At 40.8% G+C, this 27,913-nt stretch overlaps 1 protein-coding gene across 3 annotated transcripts; it reads right to left on the bottom strand.

The window, feature by feature from the left end:
- Positions 1-1,861: 1,861 nt before the first annotated feature.
- On the bottom strand, positions 1,862-27,913 carry Afm (afamin). 3 transcript variants are annotated; one of them, XR_009591026.1, is made up of 16 exons: positions 27,791-27,913; positions 25,330-25,378; positions 24,987-25,119; positions 23,168-23,379; positions 22,169-22,301; positions 21,458-21,555; positions 20,594-20,723; positions 16,138-16,352; positions 11,685-11,817; positions 9,668-9,765; positions 7,829-7,961; positions 6,393-6,616; positions 5,323-5,459; positions 2,818-2,874; positions 2,519-2,567; positions 1,862-1,993 (listed from the first exon to the last, which is right to left on the bottom strand). XR_009591026.1 is itself a non-coding variant. In XM_060381249.1 (15 exons), exons 1-14 carry the CDS (start codon positions 27,906-27,908, stop codon positions 2,827-2,829), a joined length of 1,857 nt encoding a protein of 618 aa, XP_060237232.1. In that variant the 5' UTR covers positions 27,909-27,913; the 3' UTR covers positions 2,688-2,705; positions 2,818-2,826. The 3 variants fall into 3 exon arrangements, 1 of the variants encoding a protein (XP_060237232.1); XR_009591025.1 differs by having other exon boundaries at positions 5,327-5,459; XM_060381249.1 differs by lacking the exons at positions 1,862-1,993; positions 2,519-2,567 and adding an exon at positions 2,688-2,705 and having other exon boundaries at positions 5,327-5,459.

The following is a 27,913-nucleotide window of genomic DNA, read 5'->3' as shown; positions in this document are numbered from 1 at the left end:
TTCTCTCCCTCCACCATCTGGGGCCCAGGAATTGAACTCAGGTCATTAGGTTTTTACCCACTGAGCCATCTTGCCATCCCTGACCAAGAGATTTCTACTACACATCACATGGATGAACCTAAGAAGCAGTATTCACAAGTTTGTCCTGCAAAATGGGAATAAAATGGGAATAAAAATATGTACTCTGAAATTGTTAGACTAAATGGGGTGATTCATAGAAAGCGCTTGGAGCCGTGTTTTGCACATGCCATGGAAACTGGCTCTGAGTGGGGCCCATGGTGTGCTAACACAGGCTCATGCCCTCAGATCCCTGGTTCCTCCTCTCTGTGGCAACAGCGGGGCTCAGAAACACTGTTCCCACACACGGATATGCAGAGTCCTGACCTCCAGAGAGTAAGGAGGTCCAGCAGTGTAAGAGAGATACCAACAAGATAACTGGATCATGACTGCTCAGTTGTGTCCATGCGCATTGCATGCATACGCTCATGCATGGGTGCATGTGTGTGTGTGTGTGTGTGTGTGTGTGTGTGTGTGTGTGCTCTTGCATGTGCCCACGCATACATATGTATGAAGGCACAGGTGCTCCTGTGTGCTTGAACATATGGAGGCCAGAAGTCAGTCTCAGGTACCATTCCCAGGATCTGTCCACATTGTTCTTTAAGACAGGTTGACTAACGAGGAAGCTCAGAGAGTCTCTCTGTTTCTGTCCTCTCCCCAGGATCAGGATTGACAGTGCATATTGACATGCCTGACATTTCCGTGTGTGGGTGCTGGGAATCAAACTCCTTGTGATTGTAGTGGGATGGCTAATCTTGGTTGTCACTTAACACACCTGAGAAGAGGAATGCTCAGTTGAGGAATGGTCACCATCAGATTGACCTCTGGCCATGTATGTTAGGCACTTTCTGGATTGGAAACTGATGTAGGAGGACCCAGGACATTACAGGTGGTACCATCCTTTGGGCAGGTGGACGTGGGCTCTATAAGAAACATAACTAAAGGAGAGCCTGAAAGCAAGACAGCAAGGACTGATCCCCAGTGGTCTTTTCATCAGTTCCTGCCTCCAGCTTCCTGTCCTTTTTTTTATGTCAATGTTCTAGTTTAGTTCCATTTTTAAAATTAATTTTTTTATTAATTACAGTTTATTCACTTTGTATCCCAGCTTTAGCCCCCTCCTTCATCCCTTCAGGTATCAAAGCAGATGATGAGACTCATAGCTAAACTTTGGACAGAATGCAGGGCATATTATGAAAGAAGGGGGAGATAGAAAGACCTGGAGGGAACAGGAGCTCCACAAAGAGAGCAACAGAACCAAAAAATCTGGGCCCAGGGGTCTTTCCTGAGATTGATACTCTAACCAAGGGCCATGCATGGAGATAACCTAGAATCCCTGCTCAGATGTAGCCCATGGCAGCTCAGTCTCCAAGTGGGTACCTTAGTAAGGGGAACAGGGACTGTCTCTCACATGAACTCAATGGCTGGCTCTTTGAGCACCTCCCCCTGATGGGGAGCAGCCTTACCAGGCCACAGAGGAAGACAATGCAGCCAGTCCTGATGAGACTTATAGGCTAGGGTCAGATGGAAGGGGAGGAGGACCTCCCTTATCAGTGGACTGGGGAAGGGGCATGGGAGGAGATGGGGGTGGAATTGGCAGGTTCCTGTCTTCAGTTCCTGCCTTGGATTCCCTCGATGAAGGATTTTAACCCATAAAGTAAGATAAGCCTTTTCTTCCTAAGTCACTTTTGGCCATGATGTCTGTCAGCAACAGAAGCCAAACTAGGACAAGCAGCACGCACTTTGCTAACCGCGCCAAAATTGATTAATTTTGTGATCTGGTTGGTCGAGGAAATCATCTGCAAAATATCATTATACTTTCACTTTATTGCCTTTTACAGGAACATGATTCAAGTAAGGGTTACAGAAGAACCTTCTATTCCCTTCTTCTTAGGAACTGAACTTCAGAACAGAGAAGGAGACTGTAAGCTGGTACTGGCTGGAAAGAAAAAAAAAAGATATTTCATGCAGAGAAAGAAACAGAACTCAGACAATCACCATATATTTAATAAGATATCACTAGTGTGACCTAAGAGCTGTACATGGAGTTGCAAGCCAGCCCTCTCCTGGGTCCAGGTCTCTCTCTCCATCTAGAAAACGGTGTCACAAGTCTTGTGTAAACTTGAGAGAAAGGGGCATCCTTCATGAATAGCTTTGTTTACAAGGCTCTTCATTTATATGTTGATTATGCCTCAGCAGAGTGATTTTTTTAAGACTCTCAAAAAAGATTTTGGAAAGAAGGTCACTGAGGTAGTCGGTCTGTCTAGTACTCCCTGAGAATTTAGAACTTCTCTTCCTCTCCCCCACCTTAGCTCTTTGAGATAAGTCTGTAGTCTATAGCAAATATTCCTGGCTGGCCTGGAACTCATTATGTAGCCTAGGCTGGCCTGGGACTTCCAGCCATCCTCCTGTTCCAGCATCCCAAGTGTTGTGATTATAGAAATGTGTACCATACCAGGCTTACCTCTCTAGAGACTCGGCTGACTCTCTTTTCTGATTCAGACAAAAGAACGCTGAAAGTAAGAGACACGAGTCACTCAGGCTTATTCTGAGGTTGCACAGTCCTGGCACAAATGCAGCATTCCTGCCCTTCATACACTGTTTGGCACCCAGAGAGACATGTGAGTGCCTGCACTGGGCATTGTGAGCTCCTAGGTGTGTGGGCCAAATCAGAAACAGACATTTGATACACAAGAAGGAAAAAGGCACGGGGGCCGAACATTCCCATGAAGTTTGGACATTTGATTGAGATAGAAATGTTACCTCTCATATTTATATTTGCTTCTCAGCAGCCTGACTTTCATTATCAATTTTTGAACCCTGGGAGAGAAAGAAAGAAAGAAAGAAAATCATAGGAAGAAATGTTTGAGATAGTCATGTTTAAATTTAGGGAGCATGCTCATCTGAGTTTTAAATGAGGATATAAATCACACACATACTTACACAGAGAGAGAGATGGAGAAAGAGAATTTTAACTAACCTTGAGAAAGTCTTTTTATGAAGAACAAATAAATTCATCTTTCTTTTTATGCTGCTGTTAAGGACACATTCAGACAAATGCTAGATGGAGATTAATATCCTCTAATTAAAGTAAATACACTTTAGCAAACTAATAATTTTATCATAGTATTTCCAAAGACTAAGTCACTCAACAAAATAGAGGATTCTTAAGCAGAATGAAATACGTGTATAATGTTCGTGAGTGTGCATGTATGTGCTTGAGCTGTGAAGTAGTTGTGAATTATACCATGAGCTGCTAGGAAATGAAGAATGAAAAAGGAAGTTGGAGGCTTCATCATGCCCTCCACGAGCTGTCCACTGGGCCTGATACTCACAGGCACAAGGATCACACCACAGCAGGTCACTAAAGATGCCATAGCCACGGGAGTAAGAGGAGCTGGGAAACATCCCTCCCTTCCTCCCACTCCCTCATCCATATCTCCCTCATATACCGTCAACTGAGTGACCTTGGGAAGATCTAGAAAGATGACACAGCCACCTTCAAAGCCTTCCCTTCCTGCTACCCTTCCTGCTCATCCCCCTTCTCAGCTGACCGCGACTTCCTTGGCAAGTCACCTTGACCCCATTTCATTAAGATGACAAGAGAATCAGAGTCAAGGAGTCAGGAGCAATGGTGTCACTTCAGCACACTTACTACCAGCCTGATTTACAGATGATTGGCACAGCCATATCTAATGGGAAGAGAAAAAGTTATAAAACCAGCACAGCTGCCTGACAAAGATCTAGAGCCATAAAACTGAGTCATGCAATGCAATTACCTCCGTGCATCCTTCACTTTAGGTCTTGCTCTCCATGAGCTGCGTGCTTGGAAGGATTTTGATATTTGTACAACTTGGGGATAGTGAACTGATGGGAAAGTTCTTATGAACCGTTTATGCCTTTTCCCAGGAGCATTGCTTCTAAGCTTCCCCAGGAAAGCCCTGAGCACACTACCCTCCTGCTTTTAGGGAGATACCCTTATCTGGCCTACGTGAAGGTCGTCCTTATGCCCTGGAGGTCGTGGCTCACAAATAGACACCAGAGGCCTCCTTACGAGGCTCCAGCTCTAAGATAGTCTCAGAACATCTGCCCCTGTCCTTACTCAGGAACAAGATAATCAGAGCAAAGTAAACTTAAAAAGGTAAACAAGATTTGGTGGGCTAGAGGAGTTGGCAGCAGATCAAATTACAAGTCTCTCCCTACTATACGCTCACATGTATAGGTGCTTACATGGCATGTAAGATTGGGGGCATATGATATGTTCCTCAAGGAAAAGATACAGTGACAAAGTTAGATTGACTGGAGCTATCCCTGCCCTACACAGCAGCTTATACTAACAGACAAAGAATGGCATGAATAAATGAAAAAAGAATGAAGAGTTAAGAGCCCCCCTTTTCTTAGACAAGTTAGCTTATGCAGGATCACTGTAGTGCCATATAACCAAGAAACAAAAGAATATTAAGATTAGACAAAGAAACAAATTTTATAAAAATATAAAATAGAAACTTATTATGCCAGAAATTGAATAATAACTGCAGCAGCTTTGGCAAGAGGACTTTTTCTGGGCCTGATGACACTTGGCACTTTGACCATTAAAAGTTGATAATACACTGCTTGGGACATGGCAATCTGCCCAGACTGGGTTGGAGATTTTTCTTTCTGTCTAGTGCCCTTGAAACTGCAAGACTGTTAAAAGCTGGGTTGTGGGATTGGTGAGGGGAAATGATTGTAAAAAACAACTCTGTTCTGTCATGGTTTATCCATAGTGGCTAAACTTTTGATCAAGGGGAAGTTAAAACACATGTCCAGGGACAAAAATTATGTGTTCTATATTGTGGAACAACATGTATCTTTCCCTGCCTACAGAGTTCTGTATAAATAAGCACTCTGTCAGTCAGCTAGGATGTAAGATTCCCCTGACCCTGTACCTGATTCACTCCTCCCTTGCTGACTCCTTCTTTCCTCTGCTGGACCTGGCCATCATCAGGAAAGTGCTCATCCCTGCCACTCAATCGCAGATGAGGGATGTAATTTTGTTTAAGCGACACAGAAAAGACAGCAAGGTTTGGAACCAAGTTTGCTTGACAGTTTTTCTTATGCTGAAAAGCTTCTATCATGGATATCTAATAAAGTTTAGTTTGGTGATTACTGAGTTCTCAAACTCAGGACTCTTGGATCTGAGCAGAGAAGAGGAAGATCCCAAAGAGAATTCTCTCTTGTTCATCTTTCCAGAGACACCTGTGGAATCTCAGTGGGAACACTACCTACCTACCGCTGGGCTGAAACAGGCTTCAGGCTCCTGCACTTGGCCACACTTCTCCCCAGCAGCCGTGAACTTTGCGAGCAAACATAAGCGCTCCTCATCCATTATCTCTGGCATCCACTTCACCAAGTTGACCATAAACCTGTGTTCAAATACACCCAACAGAGTCGGTGAGGGATTCCTCTCTGTAGCTCTTCTTCCAAGTGTTTGTTATAGAAACACATGTTCTAGGCTTCAAATGTGGTGAGTGTAAAAAGTTTAAATGGTCCATTTCTACAAGGGTCTTAGGAAACTTTCTAATTCATAGAATGGACACTTTGAGGACCGTGTAGTCAAATGGACCCTGCTGAACATGGTAGGTGTTCTACAAGATTCTTATCCAAAAATCAATTCCCTTTCCTCAGTAGTTAATTGCTGTTTCTATTACACTTGGTAGAGACAGGTGTTTAAATTCAAAATCACGGGTCTTCATTCGTGAAAATAAAAATAAAACTCCTGCCCCTTTGCATCTCTCCTGTTTGAAAACGCTGAAATTCTCAAGACAAAAATCCGTACCGATGAAGATGGTGAGGAGGCTCGGTAGGTAAAAGTGCCTGCCACCATGCCTGTTGACCCAAGTTTCATCCAAGAACCTACATGATGGGAGGAGAAAACCAACTGCCACAACTTATCCTCTGACCTCTCAACTCGTGTACATGATGAGTGCCAATGCCACTCACTGCCTTCATGCAAGTGTGTGCGAAGACACACACACACACAAATAAAATATAATATTTCAAAATATCCGTATCATTCTTTCTCAAAAAAAAAAAAGTATCTAGCTCATTTGCACAGTAACCCTCAGGCTAATGCCTGACCTGTCTTTCCGAATGACAGCCTGGTGGATAACCTTTGTTTGCTTATAAACAATAGCAATGAATACACAATGTAGTTTTGTGGCTAGAAACAGTATAAATAATTTGTTGAACAGAACAAATTGCATCAGCCAAAGTACCGAGCCATCATGGTAAATTCTCCAAGACAGCTAGCTGTGCCTTCCGGCTGTAGAAGGGAGGGGCCGGGAGAGAGTTTGTACCTGTCTTTCTTATCCTGAAGGTCCTCCTGGTAAGTCTGGCACCAGTCTGCATCCAAAGCAGATACAAGTGCAGAGACCGATGGGAGCACATAGGTTGTGTCAGCTTTCAGACGCTCAAAGCAGTGCCTTCTGAAAGCGAAGTCTGCCTTGCAGCACTGGTCCACAGCAGGATTGATAGTTCGGTTTTCATTTATTCCACATAATTCTCCAAGAACCAAATCCGCCTATACCGAGGAGAAGTGGAACATGGACATGATTTTAAAATTCCAAAGGACACGTTAATATGTATATGATTAGACAAATAGCTAGTTCTAAGGTCACCAGCAACCACGCTTAGGAAAACACAAGTACCTATGAGGCTTAAATGTGTTGCAAGAATTTAAAGGCTGTATAGGAAAAATTCAACCTACATCAATTAAATGCCTACAGGTTAATTCTCTCGTGTCACATACACATTTTCTATTGTACACAGAGTTGTGAAGAGCCACTCCAAAGTGATAACATGGGTTTCTGGGTGTACCCCCATGCCCATACTCTCCACCCCATTCCTAAAAGACTGGGAAGAAAGGAGTATTTCTCTTCTAAAGTCTCCATTTGGGGACAAAGGCAAAACTGTAACACCACTGGGAAGTGGTATAGTAGTATCCCACCTCGCACATGTAAGAACCACAGAATAAGTGAATAAGGTTTCCTGTGATTCCTAAATCATTTGCCCTAACCAATCATCTCTGACAATTTAAAAAGAAGGAAGATAATTTGAAGAATCCTTGAAAATGACTCAGCACATTCCCTCTTGATTCTCAAGGACTCACACGATAAGCCAAAAAGAAAGTAAATATTTTTTGCTTGGACAATGTTGCAAGCAACAGATAAAGGTAAAATAATTTGTGTAATTCAACACTGGAAGGGAGGAAATAAGAAAAATCAAGCACCAGGTCTGTAATCCCAGTTCTGGAGAGGCGGAGGCAGGAGGATCACCACAACTTGAGACCAGTCTGATTGACATAGTGAATGTGAGGCCAGCTAGCACTGGAAAAGGAGATTATCTTAAAAACAGAGACGAGAGATAATTCAGGCAGAATACTGAACCACGCTGATGTGGAAAGAGGAAATCTTCTTGGGCCCATCTCTAGACCTACAGGCAACTGACAATTGCTGCAAGAGGAAGCATTTGTCTTCCCCTGGGATGAGCCCCCAATTTAGTTACCCAATGGTCAGGCCTAAAAGCATTGCATACAAGTAACACTAAATAGACACAAGGGTTTTTAGTTACGTGTGTGTGTGTGTGTGTGTGTGTGTGTAACAATAATAAACAGAGAAAAAGGGGTTATGAACTTGAAAGGGAGCAAGGGGTAATGATATAATTATATTTTAATTTTAAGAAATTCGAATTAAAATAAACAAGGGAATGGTCAGGCACACGGGGCTGTACTCACCAAGCTATCGACACAAGCGAACTCTTCACTCAGGGTGCAGCAGGTTGCCAGCGCTGCCACCATTTCCTTACTAAGGGAGATCAGTTCTTCCACAGAGAGCTGAGGGGCTGCCTTCGTGAACTTGGCAAGGTAACTGAAAGAATACACATCTGTTCGGCTCTGGATGAAGCACATATACCCATTGTCTCTTGAACAGTGACTACCAATCTCATGAGAGTCAGTACCAAAACAGCCTGGCCTTCCTGCCAGGACAGAACATCCTTGGCAGGAATGACCTTGGCCAGTAAGTAAAGTTCTTGGAATATTTTGTGTTGACACTAAATAGTCTTAAAGGAACATTTGACAGACATGTTAGGAATAAGATAAAGAGAACTAAGATCTGTAGAGGAACTTTAATTCAGAACATGGCTGTTCTGGCAAGAGATCACATCCAAAGACCTTCTAGGTCTGTGTGATCTGGCTGGAATACAAACATGCCTTTAAATCCAGGAGACAGAGGCAAGCAGATATGAGTTCAAGGCCAGCCTGGTATAGAGCAAGTTTCAGGCAAAGAAAAGCTTAGGTCCAGATGTGGTGGTACATGCCTTTAATCCCAAACAATGAAGGTAAAGTTAGTTTGTAGAAGGAAGCACCCATGTTTGGATGTCTGATTGGGTGGCATAAAAAATGTGACAGTTCAGAGAAAGACTTGACAGAATAGGATACGCCCAACTCTCATGAGGAGAGGAAAGGGGCAATGGGAGAGAGACAGAAAGACGGACAGAGACAGACAGAGAGGGGAGGCAGTTTTACCAGGAGAGTCTTACAGAGACAGGTTGAAGAGAAAGAACAAGCTAGACTCAGCTGAAGACCGGATGAGCCAGAGAGTGAGAAGGAGGTAGGAGATTAGGGAAGATTGTTGGAGTGAGTTTGAGGCCAAGCAGAGCAATTCAGAGGCCGAGTGAGAGGCCAGATTGAATAAGTCATCTGGGAGAGGAGTTTGATCCAGAACAGCTGAGTTGAATCAGCCAGCCCAGAGTCCAGGAAAAAAAAGAGAGAGAGAGAGAGAGAGAGAGAGAAAGAGGGAGAGAGAGAGAGAATAAGTTTATTCAGCAGTAAGCCTCAGAGGCTGAAAACATTCTAGGCCTACGTTTGATTGTACAGAGGCTAGAAGCTTCCAGGACTAGGCCTAGGTTAGCAGACAGAGGCAGTGAGCCTCTGAGACAAAAGCTGAAACAGGAGAATAAAGGTTACGTTTACAAAGATCTCTACATGGGCTGGGGTTGGCGCCACAGCGAACAGCAGCATTTCAGGAATAATGAAGTCACACTTTAAACTGTGTTCTGTTTGAACTGAAGGTGTTGAGTTCTAATAAACCCAGCACTGATCGTTATTTTTAAATCTAAATCAACTGTGCATAATTCTAGAATTCTCATAAAAGTACCAAAAGAATAAATACTACACTGTTAAACAAATCCACTGGTAATTCTGTAATCACTTGATCCCTGAGCTAACCATCGGTCTTCTGGGAAACAGTTGAAAATTTCTCCATTGTCCTCTCACATAGGACAGAATCCAGGAATCCTGATTTGGAGGTGAGGAACCCAAGTTCACAGACACTAAAGCATTACAGGAATGTTATCTAGAATTCTTTTTTTTTTTTTTTCATTTGTGCCTCACTTCTGGTCAAAGATTCATGAAAAGGCTCAGTGTGAATTCTTGACTTTTCTGTCGATCTTTTTTTTTTTTTTTGCAGAATTGATGAAACTGGTGTAACTGAAAGACTGACCTAATATTCTATATTTGAGAGATTATTTGATCCCAACCACCCGCGTTAGCCCAGTTATGCAGACAACCTACTGGGATCTCAGAGCATCCTTCCCCAGCTCCTGGAAGTGTCTGCATTCCCGCTGAACCATTGCAAAGCTTCTCTCAGTTGTCTCATTGAATTTATCCTCCTGAAAATTAAAAACAATCCTGATTACAAGCATTTTAGGTAAAATTGAAGGAAGCCACATGTCACCTTGTTTTGTTGTTGTTGTTGTTGTTTACAGATTATGTCCAAGCTGTAATTAGTGAATATACATTCACCAAATTGAGCATAGCTTTGTATGTATGTGCAAGAATTTGAACTATTGCACTATAGATAAACAATTCAAATATCTCATAATTTTTTAGGGCTCTAGGACTTACAAGGTATAATTTAAACTTTATCTTGACAATATGTGTACTTGATCCTTATCTGGAAGTGGCCAGAGAAGCTGTTCTCTTCTTCGCTATAAAGGAACGCAGCCGTGTGGACTTAGGCAGCTTTCCTAGGGTGACTCACTAATAACCATTGCTGTAGGACATTGTCGCTGCATTTGTCTTTATCTGTACCTTTTCCCTTCATTTAGGTTTGGAACTTGAAACCTCCCATAGCTGTCTTCAGTTATTTGCTTGACCATTTTTGGTCACAGCCTAAACTGGGCATTTTCCTGGGGCTGCGAGAGAGAACCAGATTGCAACACATGGACATAGCGGGCCAAATGTGTCCCCATGAAAAAAAGAGCATTTTCTAGTACCATGATTCATCCAAAGATGAGGAACACGGTGGTTTGCTAAGGACAGAGCATAAATGGCAAAAAACAAACAAACTAGTTTTCTTATTGTATTGCCTAAATTTGAATGATTATAAACTGATTTTCATAATATGTGAAAGAAAAATATAAAATAAAGCAAAAGTAGTACACAACAAAGGAATTGTGAAAACACTGTCAATATGAAAAGCTATTGCTTTCAATACAAAACTAAAAGCAAACACATATAAACGTTTATGGAAAATTTAAAACAACATGTCAAAATTTATGTGAGAATTTTGTTCTAGTTTTTGAGAATTTCATACAATTATTTTTATCATATCCACCCTTTTGTATAGGGAATTTTTAATGTAATTTTAGAAATCAAGTGAATACTTTTTGACACATAAATCTATTAAGCCGAACTTGTGTGTCAAATGTTGGCAAAGGTGATATTGAAACAAGTTGCTCAAGCACGGCTCTGGGAATCAGCTCTGGCCAAAAACAAACAAACAAACAAACCAAAAAACAAACCAAAAAAAACCCAACCTTCTAGAAGTTAACTTAGCAGCTTGTGTCAAATATTTCTAAAAGTGTGTATATTTTGACCCCATTACCTCCTTACCCCTCACCTGATGATTTATCCTTAGAAAAACACTACAAATATTAGAGAAAATGTGTAGACTGAGATTCTCACCTATGGATGTCTTACAAGAATGTAAACACATGACTAAAATGCTCTGTGTCCACACACAGTAGGAGGGCAGGTGACTAAACCACACCATTATGAGAGAACGCCAAGTTCACAAAGGGAAAAGTTTTCTGTGCTAGAAGCCAGAAGTCACAGGCTCACTGGAGCCCATGAAGGGAACACAGCCTTCTGACTGCTTTGACTTGAGCCCTGTGTGGTTTGTTTCATACACTGACACCCCGGGGAGACTAAATTTCTGTTCTTTTAAGTCACTAAACTTGTGACTGTAATATCAAACAAATATAGCACCATTTGATACAAAATGAAAAACTTTCCTCTTATACTAAACAATAGAAGGTCCAAACACTTCCCAAGAAGTGTACTTTTTCAATTTTATTTTTGAGACCTATGCAAATGTGGGGAAAGAAAGATGAAAGAAATATTTAAACTAATATTACAATTATAATAGAACTATATTAGGTATAACACATTACATGTGATTATGTATTATTATATATAATATATTATAATTATATATATTACCTGTATAATTATATATAATATACTCTAAAAGCTTTAATAAAAACCGTGGTTTTTCAGTTCTCTGATCCACGTAGACGGGACCTACCGCATGGCGGTAACAAGCTGCCGGGCTTTCTCTGCTGCAGCAATCTTCCAGGAGATCCTTATACACTTTAGTAATTCTTAGAAGCTCCGGTGTAGACAGTTCAGCATGTCTCCTGGAGTATTCATAAGTAAACCTGACGTGTGCAAACATTTGTGATGTCAGAACTCAGAAAGAACAAAGCACCCAATTCCGCTTTCATTAAATCTAGTATAATCTAAATCTAAATCTATGTCTGTTGTCAAAGCTAAGTCTGAAATCCAGTCTTTCATAGAACACTTTACACTGATTTTTTTCTGTGTTATATTTCAGACTAACATTGTTTCTTCATCAAAGAACATAGAATTATATAGAAATAGTTACTAGGTAATTTAACACACGAAGTGTCATAGGCACAGCACGATGTAAACTGTGCTTGGGAAATAGATCCAGACTTCCTAATGATCAGTCCTGAGAAAAGCACTTGGAGTTGACACTTCTGACTTGGAGTAGGGGGTTCAGGCCCTTGTTCCTGGAATATGACTGGGAGACACAGGGTGGCCTTGCCAATCACTTCCTCATGTCACTTGCCAAATATGGGAGTTACTCCTTCCCTAGCTACAAAGCACAGGTTGACCTCAGGGAAAGGATCCAAGGCCATAAGAGTGTATGACATGAGGGGCAGAGGCGAAGGGGAAAGGAGTGAAGGGGGCATTAATGAAGTCATAGTAGGTACGTACTCTGGATCAAACTTCCATCGTAAAGACATCCTGGACATACAGACACATTCTCACTCAACTGCACTAGGCCTCTAAGGTAAATACTGCCTTGCACCTGAAGTCACTAAGCCCTAGGCTGGTTACATGCACTGCGACAGGATAAATTTCCCTATGTCTGGAATTGGAACCCCAAAATGCCTCAGGACCCAAAACTTTTTGAGTGCACTAAAAACCTGGTATACATTTTCATTTCATTTAGCTTATGCACATAAGATGTATATGGAGCGTAAATGAAATTGATGCTTAAACTAGGGCCCTATCCCCAACATACCTCATAATGTAAGTGTAAATACCCTAGATTTTGTTTAAATCTGAAACAAAAATCACTCTAGAGACTTTTAGTAAGATGGTGGGATAGAAACTGTCTTTATACAAGCTGCTAAAGAGGGTAAAATGATAACGAGTACACTGTATTCCAAAGACAGATGAGAGATAGAGCTTCAGAAACCTACGAAAGAAATGGAAAGGAGCCTAGACCAGAGAAAGCAATAGATGGTACACTAACCAGAAGTAGGCAACACGGCTGGGAAGATGGCTCGATGGTAAGAACATGAACTCCTCCTGTAGAAGGCCTGAGTTAAATTCCCAGCACCCACGCTGCGTGCCTCACAGCTGTCTGTAGTCATCAAGAACCTGAACCTGGTAACCTCTGGCCTCCATGGATACCTGAACTCAAATGTGCACATATCCACACACAGATACACATGTATGCACAAAACTAAAACATAAAACTAAGTGCAGCTTCAGCCACACAGCTGCCTGACAGGTGGTGTTGGGGAGAGGCAGAAGTCACTTCCAAAAGCAGTTTGCCTCTCCTTGCTGAGTGGTACCGGGGATCAAGACTTTTAGACACATCAAAACCAGCAGATACACAGATGCAGGTTTCAAAAGTTTTCTGGTAAGATCAATCAATGAAAGATAAGCCAAACAGATTGAATTTGCCCAGGACCTGAAGAGAAAAGTTAAAAAAAAATAGCAATAAGGGTGGAAAGATAGCAAAGTGGAAGATATATTAGGCCAGGACACAAAAGAGTATTGGAAATGGAAAAAAAAAATCCACCAATCAAATAAAAAAGAAAACACTGTGGAAAGCAGCACCAATCAAGTTAATCAAACAGATGAAAGTATATTTGAGATGGAGGACAAGGCTGACAAAATATAACACTCAAGTATCAATAAACACACAAAACTAAAATAAAAAAAAAAACATAACCACACTGTCCAAGCACAGGGGTAAACCATCAAGAAATCATAGGACAGAAGAAAGAGCTAAGCTGACCTTCCAATTCCCAAGCCTGGAGAAAGATACAGACATTTAAGCACATTTAAGTGGCATTTAGAACCCCAGGGAGACATGATTGGAGAAGAACCTCAATAACATAGCCACGATGTCAAAAATACAAGACAAAAGACTTATTCATGAAAACAAACTCATTGCAATGTCAATCTCTTGTAGCAGGAAAGCATGGGATGACGTGCTCCAAGTCCTGAAAGGAAATAACTGACAAACGGGGTTGCTATGTGCAGGAAAGCTACCTTTTAAAACTGATGGTTAAGGGGACATTTCAGGATTAGCACTAATTCAGTTTATATCTAAAGGAATATTACACATACAGGAAGAGGGAAGGCACCCCCAAGCACAAAATCACAGAAAGAAATAAATTTTTGAGAATAGCTGAACACACAAGAGCTGGGGGAAAAATCTGCCATGCTGAACACTGTGAAACCTCAGTTCCCTAAAACTAGCAGGAGAGAAAATAAGGACAAATTGCAATCCAACCAACTAGCAAAACAGCCTACAAAATGATAAGAATTGGAAAGTTTTCTTGATTATAATCCTAACTTAAATGGTCTCAGCTTACCTATAAAAAGTCACAGACTAGTTGACTGGATTAAAATTCTAGACCCAACTATCTTTTGGCCACATGAAATAAATACACTTCACTGATAAAGATGCTCACATTGAAAGTCAAAGGATGGACAATAATCTCTCAAGCAAATGAGCACCAGAACCCAAGCTGTGATGGCTTTACTTGATAGCTGACTACACTTCAAATCAGAACCAGCCGCAGTGTTAGAAAAGTTACTGCATATTGATAAAGGTAATAATTTATCAAGAAGATACACTTATAAATGCATAGACATCAAACACTGAGGTTCTCAATTTCATAAAAAGAACACTAATAGACATTAAACTACATTCTCCTAAATTAATAGTGAATAACTTTAGTAGTCACTCAAATCTTTACCCAGTTCATCCAAGCTAAAAATAAGCAAAAGCCCTCAGCTACAGTCAACTATAGAGCCAAATGACCTGAGCAGACGTATACAGAACATTTTGACACAGAAACAGAATACACATTCTTCAGTAGCCCATGGAACCATCTCTAAAATAGACCACAATCTAGGAAACAAGTCAAGTTTAGCAAATACAAAGGGATTGAGGTAGTTTCTTATATTTCATGAAATCACAGTGAAAAGAAAAACTACAAATCAATAGCATATGAAAACTTAACAACACACACCAGAGAGATCATTGAAGAAAAAGAGAGAAAAAAAAAAAAAACGTGTGGAAGTCAGTGTGGGCATCTTTCAAAATTCTAAAAATAACACAACCATGTAACAAAACGATGTCATGTCTGCAGGACATACATACAACAGAGGTCAACTATGTCATGTCTGCAGGTCAACATACAACAGAGACCTATGCACATCTGTGTCTGGTTGTTTTGCTCCTCACAAAAGCTAAGAGATGGGACCACCAGCAGACACGTAAAGATAATGTGATACACACCTGGTGGAATTTTTCATCCATAAACAAAAAAAATTAAACCATGGCATTTGCAGGAAAAAAAATATATGGAACTGGAAATCATTATATTAAGAGTAATAAGCCTGACACAGAAAGACAAAAAGAAAAAAAAAATACCGCTTGTTTCTGTCAAGCACAGAATCTAGATTTAAATTGTTGTGTATGTGCATGTGTGCATGCATGTGCACATGTGTGCCTGTGTATGCGTGTGGGGGGGGGAGAGAGAGAGAAGGAGAGAGGGAGAGAAGGAAGAAGATGGAGAAAGAGGTGTGGCCCTGACGGAGCAGGTGCAGCCCAGACAGGACGAATATTGCCAGTAACTCGGGGAGTGCAGCTGCGAGGTGGCCAGACTAGCTTACAAAATCAGTTTCAATTGTACCTGCCCAGTTACTGAGCCCAAACCTTGCTTAAATAAACCAATAGGTCTCTGTCTCAATTGGGGAGGGGGCAGCTAGCCCTGTCACAGAATAGCCCTCAAGAGTCTAATAAATATTCAAAAACACGGAACCCTCGAAGCAGTTGCTTCCTCTGTCATTTTTACCTGTGGATCCTAAATGGCTCACTTAACTCCTTTATTTCTCAGTTTTCTCATTCAAAATACTGAGGAAAACGGAACTTACTCTACATTTGGGTTTTGGAATTAAATGGATAATCTGAATGATATGTTTAGCCTATTGCCTGGCACATATAAAGTATTTAGTAAATCACAGCCATCACTATAATACTATCATGGCTTTTAGTTAAAATTGTACAGAATATTGCATGCACGAGCCATGATCTTTATAAATTGTGTGATTGCGGTAAACCATGATGTCGTAGCCTTCCACCCAAATCAGCCAGCATTTTTTTGTTTGCCTTCTCAACTTTCAATAAAGAAGTATAGTACTCAGCAAAGAACTTGTCCGGGTTAGAATCTCGTTCTTGACACACATTTTCACTGTCAGTAAATTTGGGTTCTCTGGGAGATAAGCCTTCAGGTCTGTCGTCCTTGTTCGTGTTGATTATGCAGTCTTCACGCTCCGGTGTTCTCTTTCCACAGCACTCTTTGATTTTACTTGAGATGGAATCTTGTTTTGAACAAATATGACTCATCACCTGGCTCTGTATCAAAAAAAAGAAAAGAACAAAAAAGGTTTTGACTGTTAGGTCCTCTTCAGGACTGGCTTCTCTTTCATAAAAGAATGGCGGCTGCTCACAAAGTCTATCCTAAATGTAACATTAGCACATCAGCTGATTAGACTGATAATATTCATTTAAACTTCATGTTCACTTAATATTCATGAACTTTCACTTAGTGTAGCTGTTTTCTCTTATTTAGGAATTTAGGTCATATAATCATGAAAGACAATAGGCTCTGTCAAAAACTTACATTCATTGTTAAATGTTAGTGTTTCAAGTGCTTTTCCCCACCTCTCTGATACATTGACAACTTCATTTTTTAATTACAGTATTTATTTAGTTTTATGGAAGTGGACACAAATGCCTGCCATGGCATATGTGTAGAGATCAGAAGAAAACATCTGACTTGTGGAATTTGGTTCTTTCCACCAGAAGGGTTCTGGGGACCAAACTCAGGTCCTCCGCCTCGAGAGCAAGTGTCTTTACCTGCTGAGCCAGCTCACTAGTCCCACTCTCACCTTATCTTCTAATGTTGCTGTGCCCCATGAGGGCTGTCTGTGCTTTCTGGGGGGGCCACTGAAGATGCAGTAATGCACCCCTACTAAGCTAGTCCTCCTGTGAATTAAAACTGTCTTTCCAAGGACATAGCAACACCGCAAACATTTGACAAATGAATGAAAATTTGGTTAGGGGGTAGAGGGATGGCTCAGAGGTGACGATCGCTGACTGATCTTGCAGAGGACCCAGGTTCTGTTCCCAGCACCCACATGGTGGGTCGTGCCTGCCTGTAACTCCAGTTCCAGGGAATGCAAGCCTGGCTTCTGTAAGCACTTGCCCAAACGTGGTGCTCAAACACATAGAGACATAAATATAAATAGTGAATCTCTTTTAAAAGAAGGAGGAGATCTTCCAAGGAAGAGGAAATGGACTATAGTGTTATAAAGAAACAAAGGAGAAACTAGAATAGAAGGATTATATGACGAGAGGGTGAGAGGGCAGAAAGGGGAAAGGAGGGGACAACTAAAACTAAAACTAAAGGCCCTTTGAAAAGCTGTGTGAGACCTACTATGCAGAAGCTTCCTAAATATAAATATATATACATACATGCACACACACATACACACACACACATATATATACATACATATAGACAGGTATGGAAGGAATTTAATGGAGTTACCTTACTATGAAGGTGAAAATGTCCCAACTAGACATCTTAGGTTAACAAGTAAAACCCCCAGTAACATGAACGGGTTACATCTTGCTGAGTTGTTGGCCAAAGGTGTCCCAGTGACCTCCCCCCAAAAATGGGCTATTACAAGTTCTATGGGTTATCCTCCACAGCCTGTTGGCAAGGCGATATTGTCGAAGACACCACTTATTTGTGTCATTGAATATGAAGAAATCTAGGCAGTGCCCAACAAGAAGCTTTACCCCTACTGACTGGCATTTCTAGGGCTGGAAGATAGTGTGCATGCTACCAGATGAAAAAAAGTAACCATCACTATCACCCACAGAAGCAACCTGCCAGCAAGATACACTGGTCCAATAGTGGCACAAATGTTATGGGAGTAATCAACTGCTTTTTTATTGGATTTAAGACCCACTCTTCGAGATGGAACACATACATGACACTGACACTACTAAAGAGGCCAAGAACCCACCATTCGATAGGTCATGGGCCTCGGGAAAAAACCTACAACTGTGATTCTGGTAAAAGTGCACACAGCAATAAAATTACTCCTAATGGACCTATTGCTATACCCAAAGATCAGTCTATCGCTCGACCCTCATCAGAGAACCTCCTTCTTGCAATGGATGGTAAGTAACACAGAGACTCCCAACCGGTCAATGTAAAGGGAGTGAGAGCCTTTGAAACACTGGGTCCTGAACGGGATGTCTTTATCACACCCCTCCTTAAAAGGTCCGTAGATCTATGTGGAAGAGGCAGAAAGACTAGAAAAGTCAGAGGTGATATTTGTTTCTGAGAAAACAGCATCTTCCAGACACTTGGGAGAAAAGTGAACACAAAGCCCCAGCCCCAACTTTACAGCTGCTATCTGCTGCGAGAGGGAAATCGTGTCCTCCAATGGCGTGACACTGGCTTTATCAACCATACTCCAGAGCAGGCTCCAAGCTCAGGAGCAGCACAAACTGAACTCCATTTTTGTGTGTGTCCCTTTTGTTTTGTTTTGTTTGGGTATTGCCTTTGGTCTGGTTTGCTTTATTTACTTTGATTTTGATTTTTTTTTTTTTTTTTTTTTTTGCGAAAAACAAAGGACATAAATTTGGATGGGTAGGGAAGTGGGGAGGATCTAGTCAGGGGAGGGAAAAGAATGTGGTCAAAGTATATTGTCAGAAAAAAAAAACCCTCAAAGACTGATTAAGAAATTTACCATTAGAGAAACTACCAAGCAGAGACTTTCCAGATAAAAGAAGCTTTCTTATTCATGTAGTCATCTTCATGCGGTTACTATAAATTTATATATAGTACATAAGAGAGAAATCTTGTCCTGTCTCATTCTCATTCTTCATCACCATTCTTACCTCCGTAAAGCTTGGGGATAAGGGAGCAAGGCCTATCTATTCACACATTGCTAATTTTATAAACAAACTTGGCTCTCAGGTCCCTCTCCAGATTCTCTGGCACCTTCACCCTACTCTGTCCCACACTCTCTGGGTACTTAAGGTCTCCCTAACTTGGCTCAACCTAATCCTTCTATCTGAAATCTGGTGGCCTTTCGGCTGGAGTACAGATGTTGGTACCACACTTCCAACACTCGTATCTCGTCTGAAACCAGTGTTGTTCTAGGCCCAGCACTTTCTGAGTTCCCAAGAATTCATTCCTATTTTCACTTAATGACAATTGAATTTCTTGCATTTCTCCATAAAGACATTAAAGGGGAGGAAATTTGAAATACAATATGATCCTCTGGTCTCAGCTTCAAGCCACAGAAAATTTAAATTATTATACTAATTTAGTAAATTCGATTTAACATTATTAAACCCACGTTTCCATAAACAAACCAAATACTTCAAAAATAAATTATGAGTGGCATCCCTTTAACTGGGTTAAATTCGAGAGTAAAATAATATAGGAGGACATCTTCTGTCCACTGCTTAATTTAAAACAGATATTTCCCAACACCCTAAAAATCAAGTCATTTCAGCAACACGCCATCTTTACTGTAAGTAAAACAAATTTAAAGCCATCACAGCAAAACTTAGTTTTAACTAAGACAAAATCCATGCATTTTTAATGAAATTGTATTGTATTGCCTTTAAAGTGCACGAACAATTTCAACTCTGCAACAATATGTTTGCTGGTATATTCCTTTAAAATGTCACTTTAAGGGTTATCAGATGCTTGAGTAGGAGCAAGAATTGGGAAGATGTTGGTCAAAAACAAAATTTCAGATCTATAGGAGAAATAATTTTAGGAATTCTACTGTAGATCATGGCAACTATAGCTACCATGTTTGCATAGTCTTTATAGATGTCTAGTAGAGTCTGCCTTATAATTTAAAAATTGTTAGGGAAGTAAATGGTAAGTACTCTTACCACAAAAATATGTGAGAATAATATAGAAATATATATTAAGTAATTTGCTTTAGCCATACTTACTATATATATATATAAATATTTTGCTTCATGCCATCAATACATATGTAAATATATTGTGTGTATATATATTTGTGTATATATATGTGTACACACACAATATTTATTTGTCAGTTAGAAAGAAAGAGGAAGGAAGAAAGGAAGAGAGGAAAGATGAAAGGGAGAAAAGAGGAATGTCATTTGAAATTATTTGAAAAAAGAAAACCCTTAGAAAAATCAAAGAAAGCAGCATTTTTAAAAATGTAATAATAATGTCATTGTCTGAGGTTTTGTGGGGACTTCTGTTTTATTTCCCAACGGACAGGGAGAGTTAAGGGTGACAGATGGCAGGAGTTCTAGTCTGGTGAGGTCCCTGTTCACAGTTACCTAGTGCCCACTTTATGAGGAACTAGCAGAGAGGAGCCTCGAAGTATCTAAAGATAAGGACAGGACGGACTGATAATACCTAAGCTGACCAGGGAACATCTACACATCAATGTGTTACCGTATTGCACCGAACCTCATAGCGACGAGCAGTCTTAATGTGATAATTAGAATATAAAAAACTAAAAGAATAAGTGCTAAAAATCATTGGGTTTTGCTTTATTTTAAAGGAAATTTACCTGGCTTCGGAGGCACTGCAGAACATCCCCTTCACAGCATCCGTCATACATAGAATGAACGTCTTCTAAGAGGGAAGTAAGGTCCTCAAACCCAATCTTGGGGAATTTTTTACTGAATACAGCAATGTTTCTGAAAAGATCATTAATAGACCATTAAAATAATTTGAATAGCCAACAGACGAAGAAGGCCTTTACTTCTGTAACACCAAGTGCGTGAGAATGAAAGTTTCCACGGATGCTCTTATCTAACAGCTGATGGTATTGCTAACATGGTCTGTACCGGTGGTCCTCAACCTTCCCAATGCTGTGACCCTTTAATACAGTTCCTCATGAGGTGGTGACCACCAACCATAAAATCATTTTCATTGCTCCTTCATAACTGTAATTTCGCTTCTGCTGTGAAACATAGTATAAATACCGATATTTACTATGGTCTTCGGCAACCCCTTTAAAAGGAACATTCAAATCCCAGAGGGCTCGCAACCCACACATCGCAGGCTGGTATTTTTGCCACCACCACCTCCAGTTCTGGATTCTAACTAAAAATGGCCCTAGAAGGGCTTTGTCTCCCACAATTACTACAGCCAAACATCCCATGTGAGCTGACTGCAATTATAGAAAAACCATCACGCAAACTTTACAAGTGTATCTCAGAACAGCCTCCTTCCCTGTGGCATCTGCTCATCCCTAATGCCTTTCCCCATCTTGCCCTAATGACCTCATTTTCAGCCATCCAGGTAAACTCACCCACCCCAAACACTCAAGAACTGGGAAATAGTCATTGGATATTTAACATAAACAACAACAACCAAAAATATGTGGGTCACAAGCAAGAAAATAAAAGAGACACAATACAAAACTCACATAGAGTTTAAGATGTTGGGTCCAAATTTCATAAAGGCTCCACAAACAGTTTTTTGATAAGAAGACAATGCTTTTAAATATTGTGTGATTGGAGCTGCCTGAAAGGTAAAGAAGATTCTGTGGAAATAAGACCGAAATCTCACTGTTTTCTTAGTAATTGAATTACATGTGAAGAAACTACTCCAGAAAATTTCCAGCTACAGAAAATACATGGAATTCTTATCTTAGTAAGTTTGCATGTTGAGAGAAATTCGAATCTGTGGCACATTAAAAAAGTAGGGCCAGTGTTCCTGATGACAGCGTGGCGCTCGGTAGGAGAAGGCTTGTAGTATGTTCCCTGAGGAGACTCTCACTACTGGCGTTATTCCACCTTACTATGAACGACAAAAGACAGGTTGTCACAGACAGAAGGCACCACGTCACCATTTACCCTGGACACTTGCACAGTTGGACTTTCTTCCAATTTATAAGGGAAACAAAGCCAAAAGTGAGACCCTGGCAATTAGTGAATCTCTCTCAAGGGTTTCTGGTGAAGAGTGCGTTTCTAACATCAGTGAGTGTGGTAAGATAATGTTGAGTACGGCAGGCATGGGATTTGTTGTTGTTATTTTGTTTTTGTTTTTGTTTGTAACATTTCATTTTAAGGGAAGATCTGGAGCTGTGGCATCAGCCGATTCCTCCTCCTTTTGAGGAGACAAACGTAGTACTCACCTTGACTTGAAAGCAGATGGCCTTTTGCTGCTGCTCACAGCACGTGGTCGCTGCCTCTTCAAACCGAGCAGCGACAGTTAGAAGAACAGGGGCGAAGGCAAAGGGGTTCCTCCTGGCAACCTCATACATATAGCTAGAAGACATTAAGGCTTTTAAGAGAGAAAGGATGGGAAAGGGAGAAGGGGCAGGATGGTTGACAAGGGAAAGAAAGGGAGGGGAACAAGATGGCAAGAAAAGCAAGTTGGAAAAATGATGGAAACGGCAGAACTGGTAATTTCCAGCCCTTAACGTTAGAGCCACTAACTCCAAATTAAGGACAACCCTGGCAGTTCTCATCCTGAACTCTGCACAGTGTGTATTCTCCTTTCTTCCCTCCTGCTACATAGGAAGTCTGTCTTTACCATATTAGAGAAAAACAGTCATCTAAACAGATCGTGTCTGAGAGGAGAGGAGGTGGGCATGAGGGTGGGTCTGGGAGGAGGGAGGGGGCTGGATCAGGCTGTAAAAATGATTAAATAAAAAAGTTAAGTTTAAGCAAACTTGTGATTGTTTCAAAGCACAAGAGCTTTCCAGAAAGAAAAAAAAAATCTTTCCTTCTGCATCCACTATACTATTGCAAGAAATTTGAGGCTACATATTTAATAATTTAAGTCTTCCCAAGGTAAAATCTGAAACTTCCCTTGAGAAGAAAATACTTCCATTTCTATGTTTCCTAGCTATTCAAATCTGTGCATACACCTCTTCCCTGCATATTATAAGATAAAAGACGCTTACGTAAGGGTCTTAAAAGCAGGTCCATAGCCACAGCCTCACTGAGTACAGGTCCTGACCCAATAAACATTGAATGAATCAGCCTAATAATCATCAACAAACCACATGCAAAAATTAAGAAAAAGCAGAAGTTTCTTGGAAGATAAAATTATAAAGCTCAAAAAAAAAATAGATTTTAGCCTAGTAAGAATAATACCTCAAATCCTTTGACACCAAAATTAAACTTACTGGTTTAGAAAAGATTCACTGTTATTTTTATAAGATTGGCATTTCACTTCTAGATCCAGAGTAGGGAAAGGGGGTAGAAATTCCACGTTAGCTTTCTTGTTGAAGAAGAAACACAGTCTTCTTGGAATGCTGGCGTTGTCACAGCAGTGAGAAAAGTTACGCTTCTGGGGCAGCCCCTCCATAGCGCAGATTGAGTCCTGTATAGCCTCGTTCTGGATAAGAGAGAAGAAGGCAGTGTTCTGTCAGGATGGAGCTCTCTTCCACTTCCTGAGAAGGCTCAGTGGAAACAATGAAGGGTAATGTCACCTTTGGGGGAAAGCTTACAGCTTCCCCACAGTTATCTACAGGATGTGTTTACCTAAAGCCTTTGAAGATTCTCCCACACTCTGAGAAACCCCATCCTACCGCAGGCCGCCTTCGCCTGTTACTATTTCTGTAGCATCTACATTACAGTTCTGTTCATGTCATTAAGTTCATGTCAGTAAGGTGTCGTGTGCTTCTTAAGCTTGTTGAAGGGGGATTCTGGTAACGAGGAAGCTCTTGCTTGTCTCGGACTCAAGCATGTAACCTGTCCTCTAAAACTCCCTGTCTGGGGCAGGCTGGCCACCTAATTCCATGACGGGGAGAAAGGAGCCCAGCAAGCCGCTGAGAGCCTTAAGGACAATGTGCTCCTTCCAACAGAGGGTACTGTCGTTCTTCCCCTGATATAAAGATGTCTGCAGTGGGAGGAGAAGCCAGATGCTCATCCATTGAGAGAGCACTGATGTCCTGAAGAACTCTATTGGGAACTCCAATAACCCAGTCATTCCTGCTGAGTATTTTAAGAGTATTTTACAATTTGGTAATGTTCCCTTCATTTATTCTCTTCAATTTCACTGTGCCGGACACTTCTGTAGATGCTGTAAGCGTCTGGTTTGATACTCTTTTCCTGTTTACATGTTGCATCTGTCTGTTACTTTTTTTTTTTAATTGTGCTTGCTACATGCTTAGTAAATTCTCTTCTTTGAATTGAAAATGGCAATTGTAGATTGTCCTTGGCACCAAACAACATCTTCTGTGCATTTTCTTCTTATCTCCCAAAGTCACAAAGTCAATGTGGCTTTGGTCATGGTGGTCAGCCATTTCTTGAGATTTCATGTGGAGTCAGTCCAGAAGAGGAAATGTGATAGTAGGGCACACAGCAAGAGAAACAACTAAGAAAACCTCTGACCCTTTGCAGTTGTCTGAGAATATTACCCCTTCTTTTGCCCATGTAGATATTACAAAGTGTCAACGAGTCATAGGCATAGAGACTGAAAGTGCGTAGCTCAGTCTCCCTATGTATCACGAGACAGAACTGCATTTCCCCTTAGGAAAGTACCTTACCCTAAATACTGAAATTAGGCACAATAAAAATTGTGTGTCAGGGCTGGAGAGATGGCTCAGCATTCAGGGTGCTTCCCAGCACCCACACTGTTAGCCCATAACTTCCTGTAACTCAGGATTCAGGGAATTTGACAGCCTTTTCTGGAATGCACACATGTAAGGCAGACACAGAGACACACACAATTAAATATGAAATCTATGTGTCCAGAGCAGCATTCTTATGTCTTGTTTAGATAATAATTGGGGGCTGGAAAGATGGTTCAGTGAGTAAGGACACTGACTGCTCCTCCAGAAGACATGGGTTCAAATCTCAGAACCCACAAGGCAGCTCACAACTGTGTGTAACTCCAAGATTGGGCACTCTCACATAGACATACATGCAGACAAAACACCAATGCACATAAAATAAAGGTAAATAAATGGTAAAAAAAAAGATCACAGGCAGTTTACTTACAGCTGCTTTTGAACACTCCGGAAGTGTACTGTCAGCCAAGCACCTATTCTTGTGATCCACCATGGCTCTCACCAGCATTTCCACCTCATCAAAGGATGCTTCCTGAACATACTGAGAAACTGCGATAATGGTCCTGCAACGGTTCAGGGACGGTACACAGTGATCTTCTGCAGAATTTCTAGCTGTGTCTAAAAATAACTCACAGAAAAGGCTGAGCGTGTTTACTCCTTATGCAGCTGCTGTGTAATTAAATTATATTTAAGCAGCTTGTGCTTTCCTAGAACATGTCCTATAACAAGACAAGGAGCGTCTCATCTAAGGGAAGGAATGCAGAGCAACTCACAGGTAAGCGGTGTTCTCGTCTATGAATTTCTGGGTAGCGCTGAGGTGATCTGAAAAGCAAAGTCATTGAGGTTATATTTTCACGTTTACATGGCATTCAAGTGTGAAAATCTAAAGCACTTATGGTGGAAATATTTTAACAAATGTGACAAGGAATGTAAAACACACACACATACACCAAAAAAATACGAGACCTAATCAGAGGTGAGTGTGTATTCAGTTATTATTGAATTTATTTGACTTCATCTCAAACTGGCCAGATTTTAGATTTGCCAGTGATGGTTTGCCATCTCCACATCACGTGCCTATCATTTATGACAAGAGACGCTACACGAAGATCAGCTGATAGGTAATGTCATCCAGGCAAGGCCGGTGGCCATTAGCGCAGCTTTCAGTCGTGTGATCTCTATGGTCCCCCGAAATCACAGCTATCTTCTCAGATCACAGAAGATTTATGCTTGTCCACATAGACCAAATTGTTTGTTTGTTTGTGTTTGTTTGTTTTCTTCGAGACAGGGTTTCTCTGTGCAGCCTTGGCTGTCCTGGACTCTCTTTATAGACCAGGGTGGCCTCAAACTCAGAGATCCACCTGTCTCTGCCTCCCCGAGTGCTGGGATTATGGACATGTACCACCACTCCCAACAACTCTCACACAGACTACACTTTTGGAATAGTTATTTTTATGAAACATTGTTCTGGGCACTGTGGAACAGTCAACACTGCTCAATGAGGCCACCTTCCTGGAGCAATCACGCAGCGGAACCAGCTTGCACACATGACTATAATCCAATTTACAATAGAGTTAAATATGCATGACGAATGCTTTAATCCCAAAGCAAAGAACCAGAAACGATTTAGGGGGAGCGCCATACGAATTAAGACTGAGAAAACACTTCAGAAAGTAAAGAGAGTAAGATGCCCCGTCTTATGCGTAGAGGAAATATTTAAGTAAAAGCGCAGCGGCCAGAGGCCTTGAGACGTATCTGGGGAAGCACAATCTATTTCATAATAATGACGAGGGAGTTGCGATGATCTTGCCTGTAAACCCAAGAAGTGTGGGTTCAGTTCGAAGCACTGAGATCTTCGTATGGGACAGTAATAAGACCGTGTTTACACACTGTGAAATACCAGGCAACAGGGCATTCCCATGCGCTGGGCCCTCTGTTGGTGCCTAACAAGTGGAACACGACAGGAACTACTTGTCAAGTAGAAAGAAGGAATAGTAATTGGACGGGGTAGTCGGAAGACCACCAGGGGACTGTAGTAAGTGTTCTATTGGAAAAACAAACAAAAAGCAGCTGGACCGACAAAAAGGAGAGAAAGCACAGTCGCGAAACCCATTAAACAGACAAAAATCTCAGGACCTGAAATGGGTTGTCATGTGAGGAAAGCAGAGGCAGACCTCAAGAACCAGCGTCTCTTCACTACGGTCCCCTCCCTAGCATCACCAGGTACCTCGTGGACAGTCTGGTGAATAAAACGCAGGCCAGGAACACTGCAATATGCTGGATGCTTTTGTGAGAATTATGTTCATCTTTAATTTCTTTTTCGAGATTATAATATCATAATATCGTTACATCATTCTCAGCCCACTTTCTTCCATGTATCCCTCCTTACTCTCTTTCAAACTCATGGCCTCTTCTTTTCATTAATTGTTGCTATATACGTTATATGTGTATGTATATATTTTTTTTTCAATACACAGATACAGCCTGCTCAGTCTGCATAATGTCACTTGAATGCATGTTTTCTGGGCTGATATAAAGCAAATTATATTCAAGTACAGAATATGTGACTTTCTGGTCAGAAGGATTTAGAAAGACCTTCCTCTGGATAGGAAAACTTCAAAGTTTCCTCATTTGGACATAAAATGTAAAAACTGCCCTTTCCTCCAGGCTAACACTATAACAGGCTATAGTCTGTTGCTGTGTGTGTGTGTGAGAGAGAGAGAGAGACAGACAGACAGACAGACAGACAGAGAGACAGATGAAGAAGAAAGCAGGGTAGCAGGGTCTCATCTACTCTGAAGGTATTTACCATCTAGGTGAGAGTCATGATGGACAATCAAAACTATTTTTAAAGATTATGTATAAATTTTATACTTATATGTATGTGTGTGTATGAATGTATATATTGTATGTATTGTTCTTCTATTAGAATAAATATGTCTGCTACAAAAAATACTAATATTTTAAAGTCCAAATTATATCTCAAGACAACACTTTCTCTCTTATATCAACTACTGGCTATTTCTGAGCACAAATACCTAGCAGAATACTTAATATGACAACCAAAATGAAAGTCTGTGGTGGGTTGTTTGAAATTATTGATCAGCATACATAAACTAAGAAAAGAGAGGAAAAAAATAAATAAAACCATGTGTGTAACTAAAGTTTTTTTAAAAGCTAAAGAAAATTATTCTAATTTAGCCATTCCTGGTGATACACAAGTAAATTCCTTACCTATGTCCTGAGGCTTTGTGGGTAGGGCTAGGGATTCAGTCAAAGAGAACAGGAAAAAAATAAAGCCTATATGATTTAAGTGTTTCATGTTTAAATTAAAAAAAAAAAGAGAGGCCATATTCA

The sequence above is a fragment of the Meriones unguiculatus genome, chromosome 3 (assembly GCF_030254825.1).
Source record: "Meriones unguiculatus strain TT.TT164.6M chromosome 3, Bangor_MerUng_6.1, whole genome shotgun sequence".
Lineage (NCBI taxonomy): Eukaryota > Metazoa > Chordata > Mammalia > Rodentia > Muridae > Meriones > Meriones unguiculatus.
The sequence above is the reverse complement of the archived record's forward strand: the minus strand, read 5'-3'. Positions and strand labels throughout refer to the sequence as shown.

Excerpts from the sequence above, each read along its gene's own strand:
- Afm (XM_060381249.1), bottom strand. The coding sequence starts at position 27,908 with ATGGCCTCTCTTTTTTTTTTTAATTTAAACATGAAACACTTAAATCAT. Across the intron at positions 11,818-16,137 it reads CCGGACAAGTTCTTTGCTGA|GTTTACTTATGAATACTCCA; the intron begins GTACTATACTTC and ends TGCACACGTCAG. Across the intron at positions 6,617-7,828 it reads TCGCTTGTGTCGATAGCTTG|GCGGATTTGGTTCTTGGAGA; the intron begins GTGAGTACAGCC and ends TCCTCGGTATAG.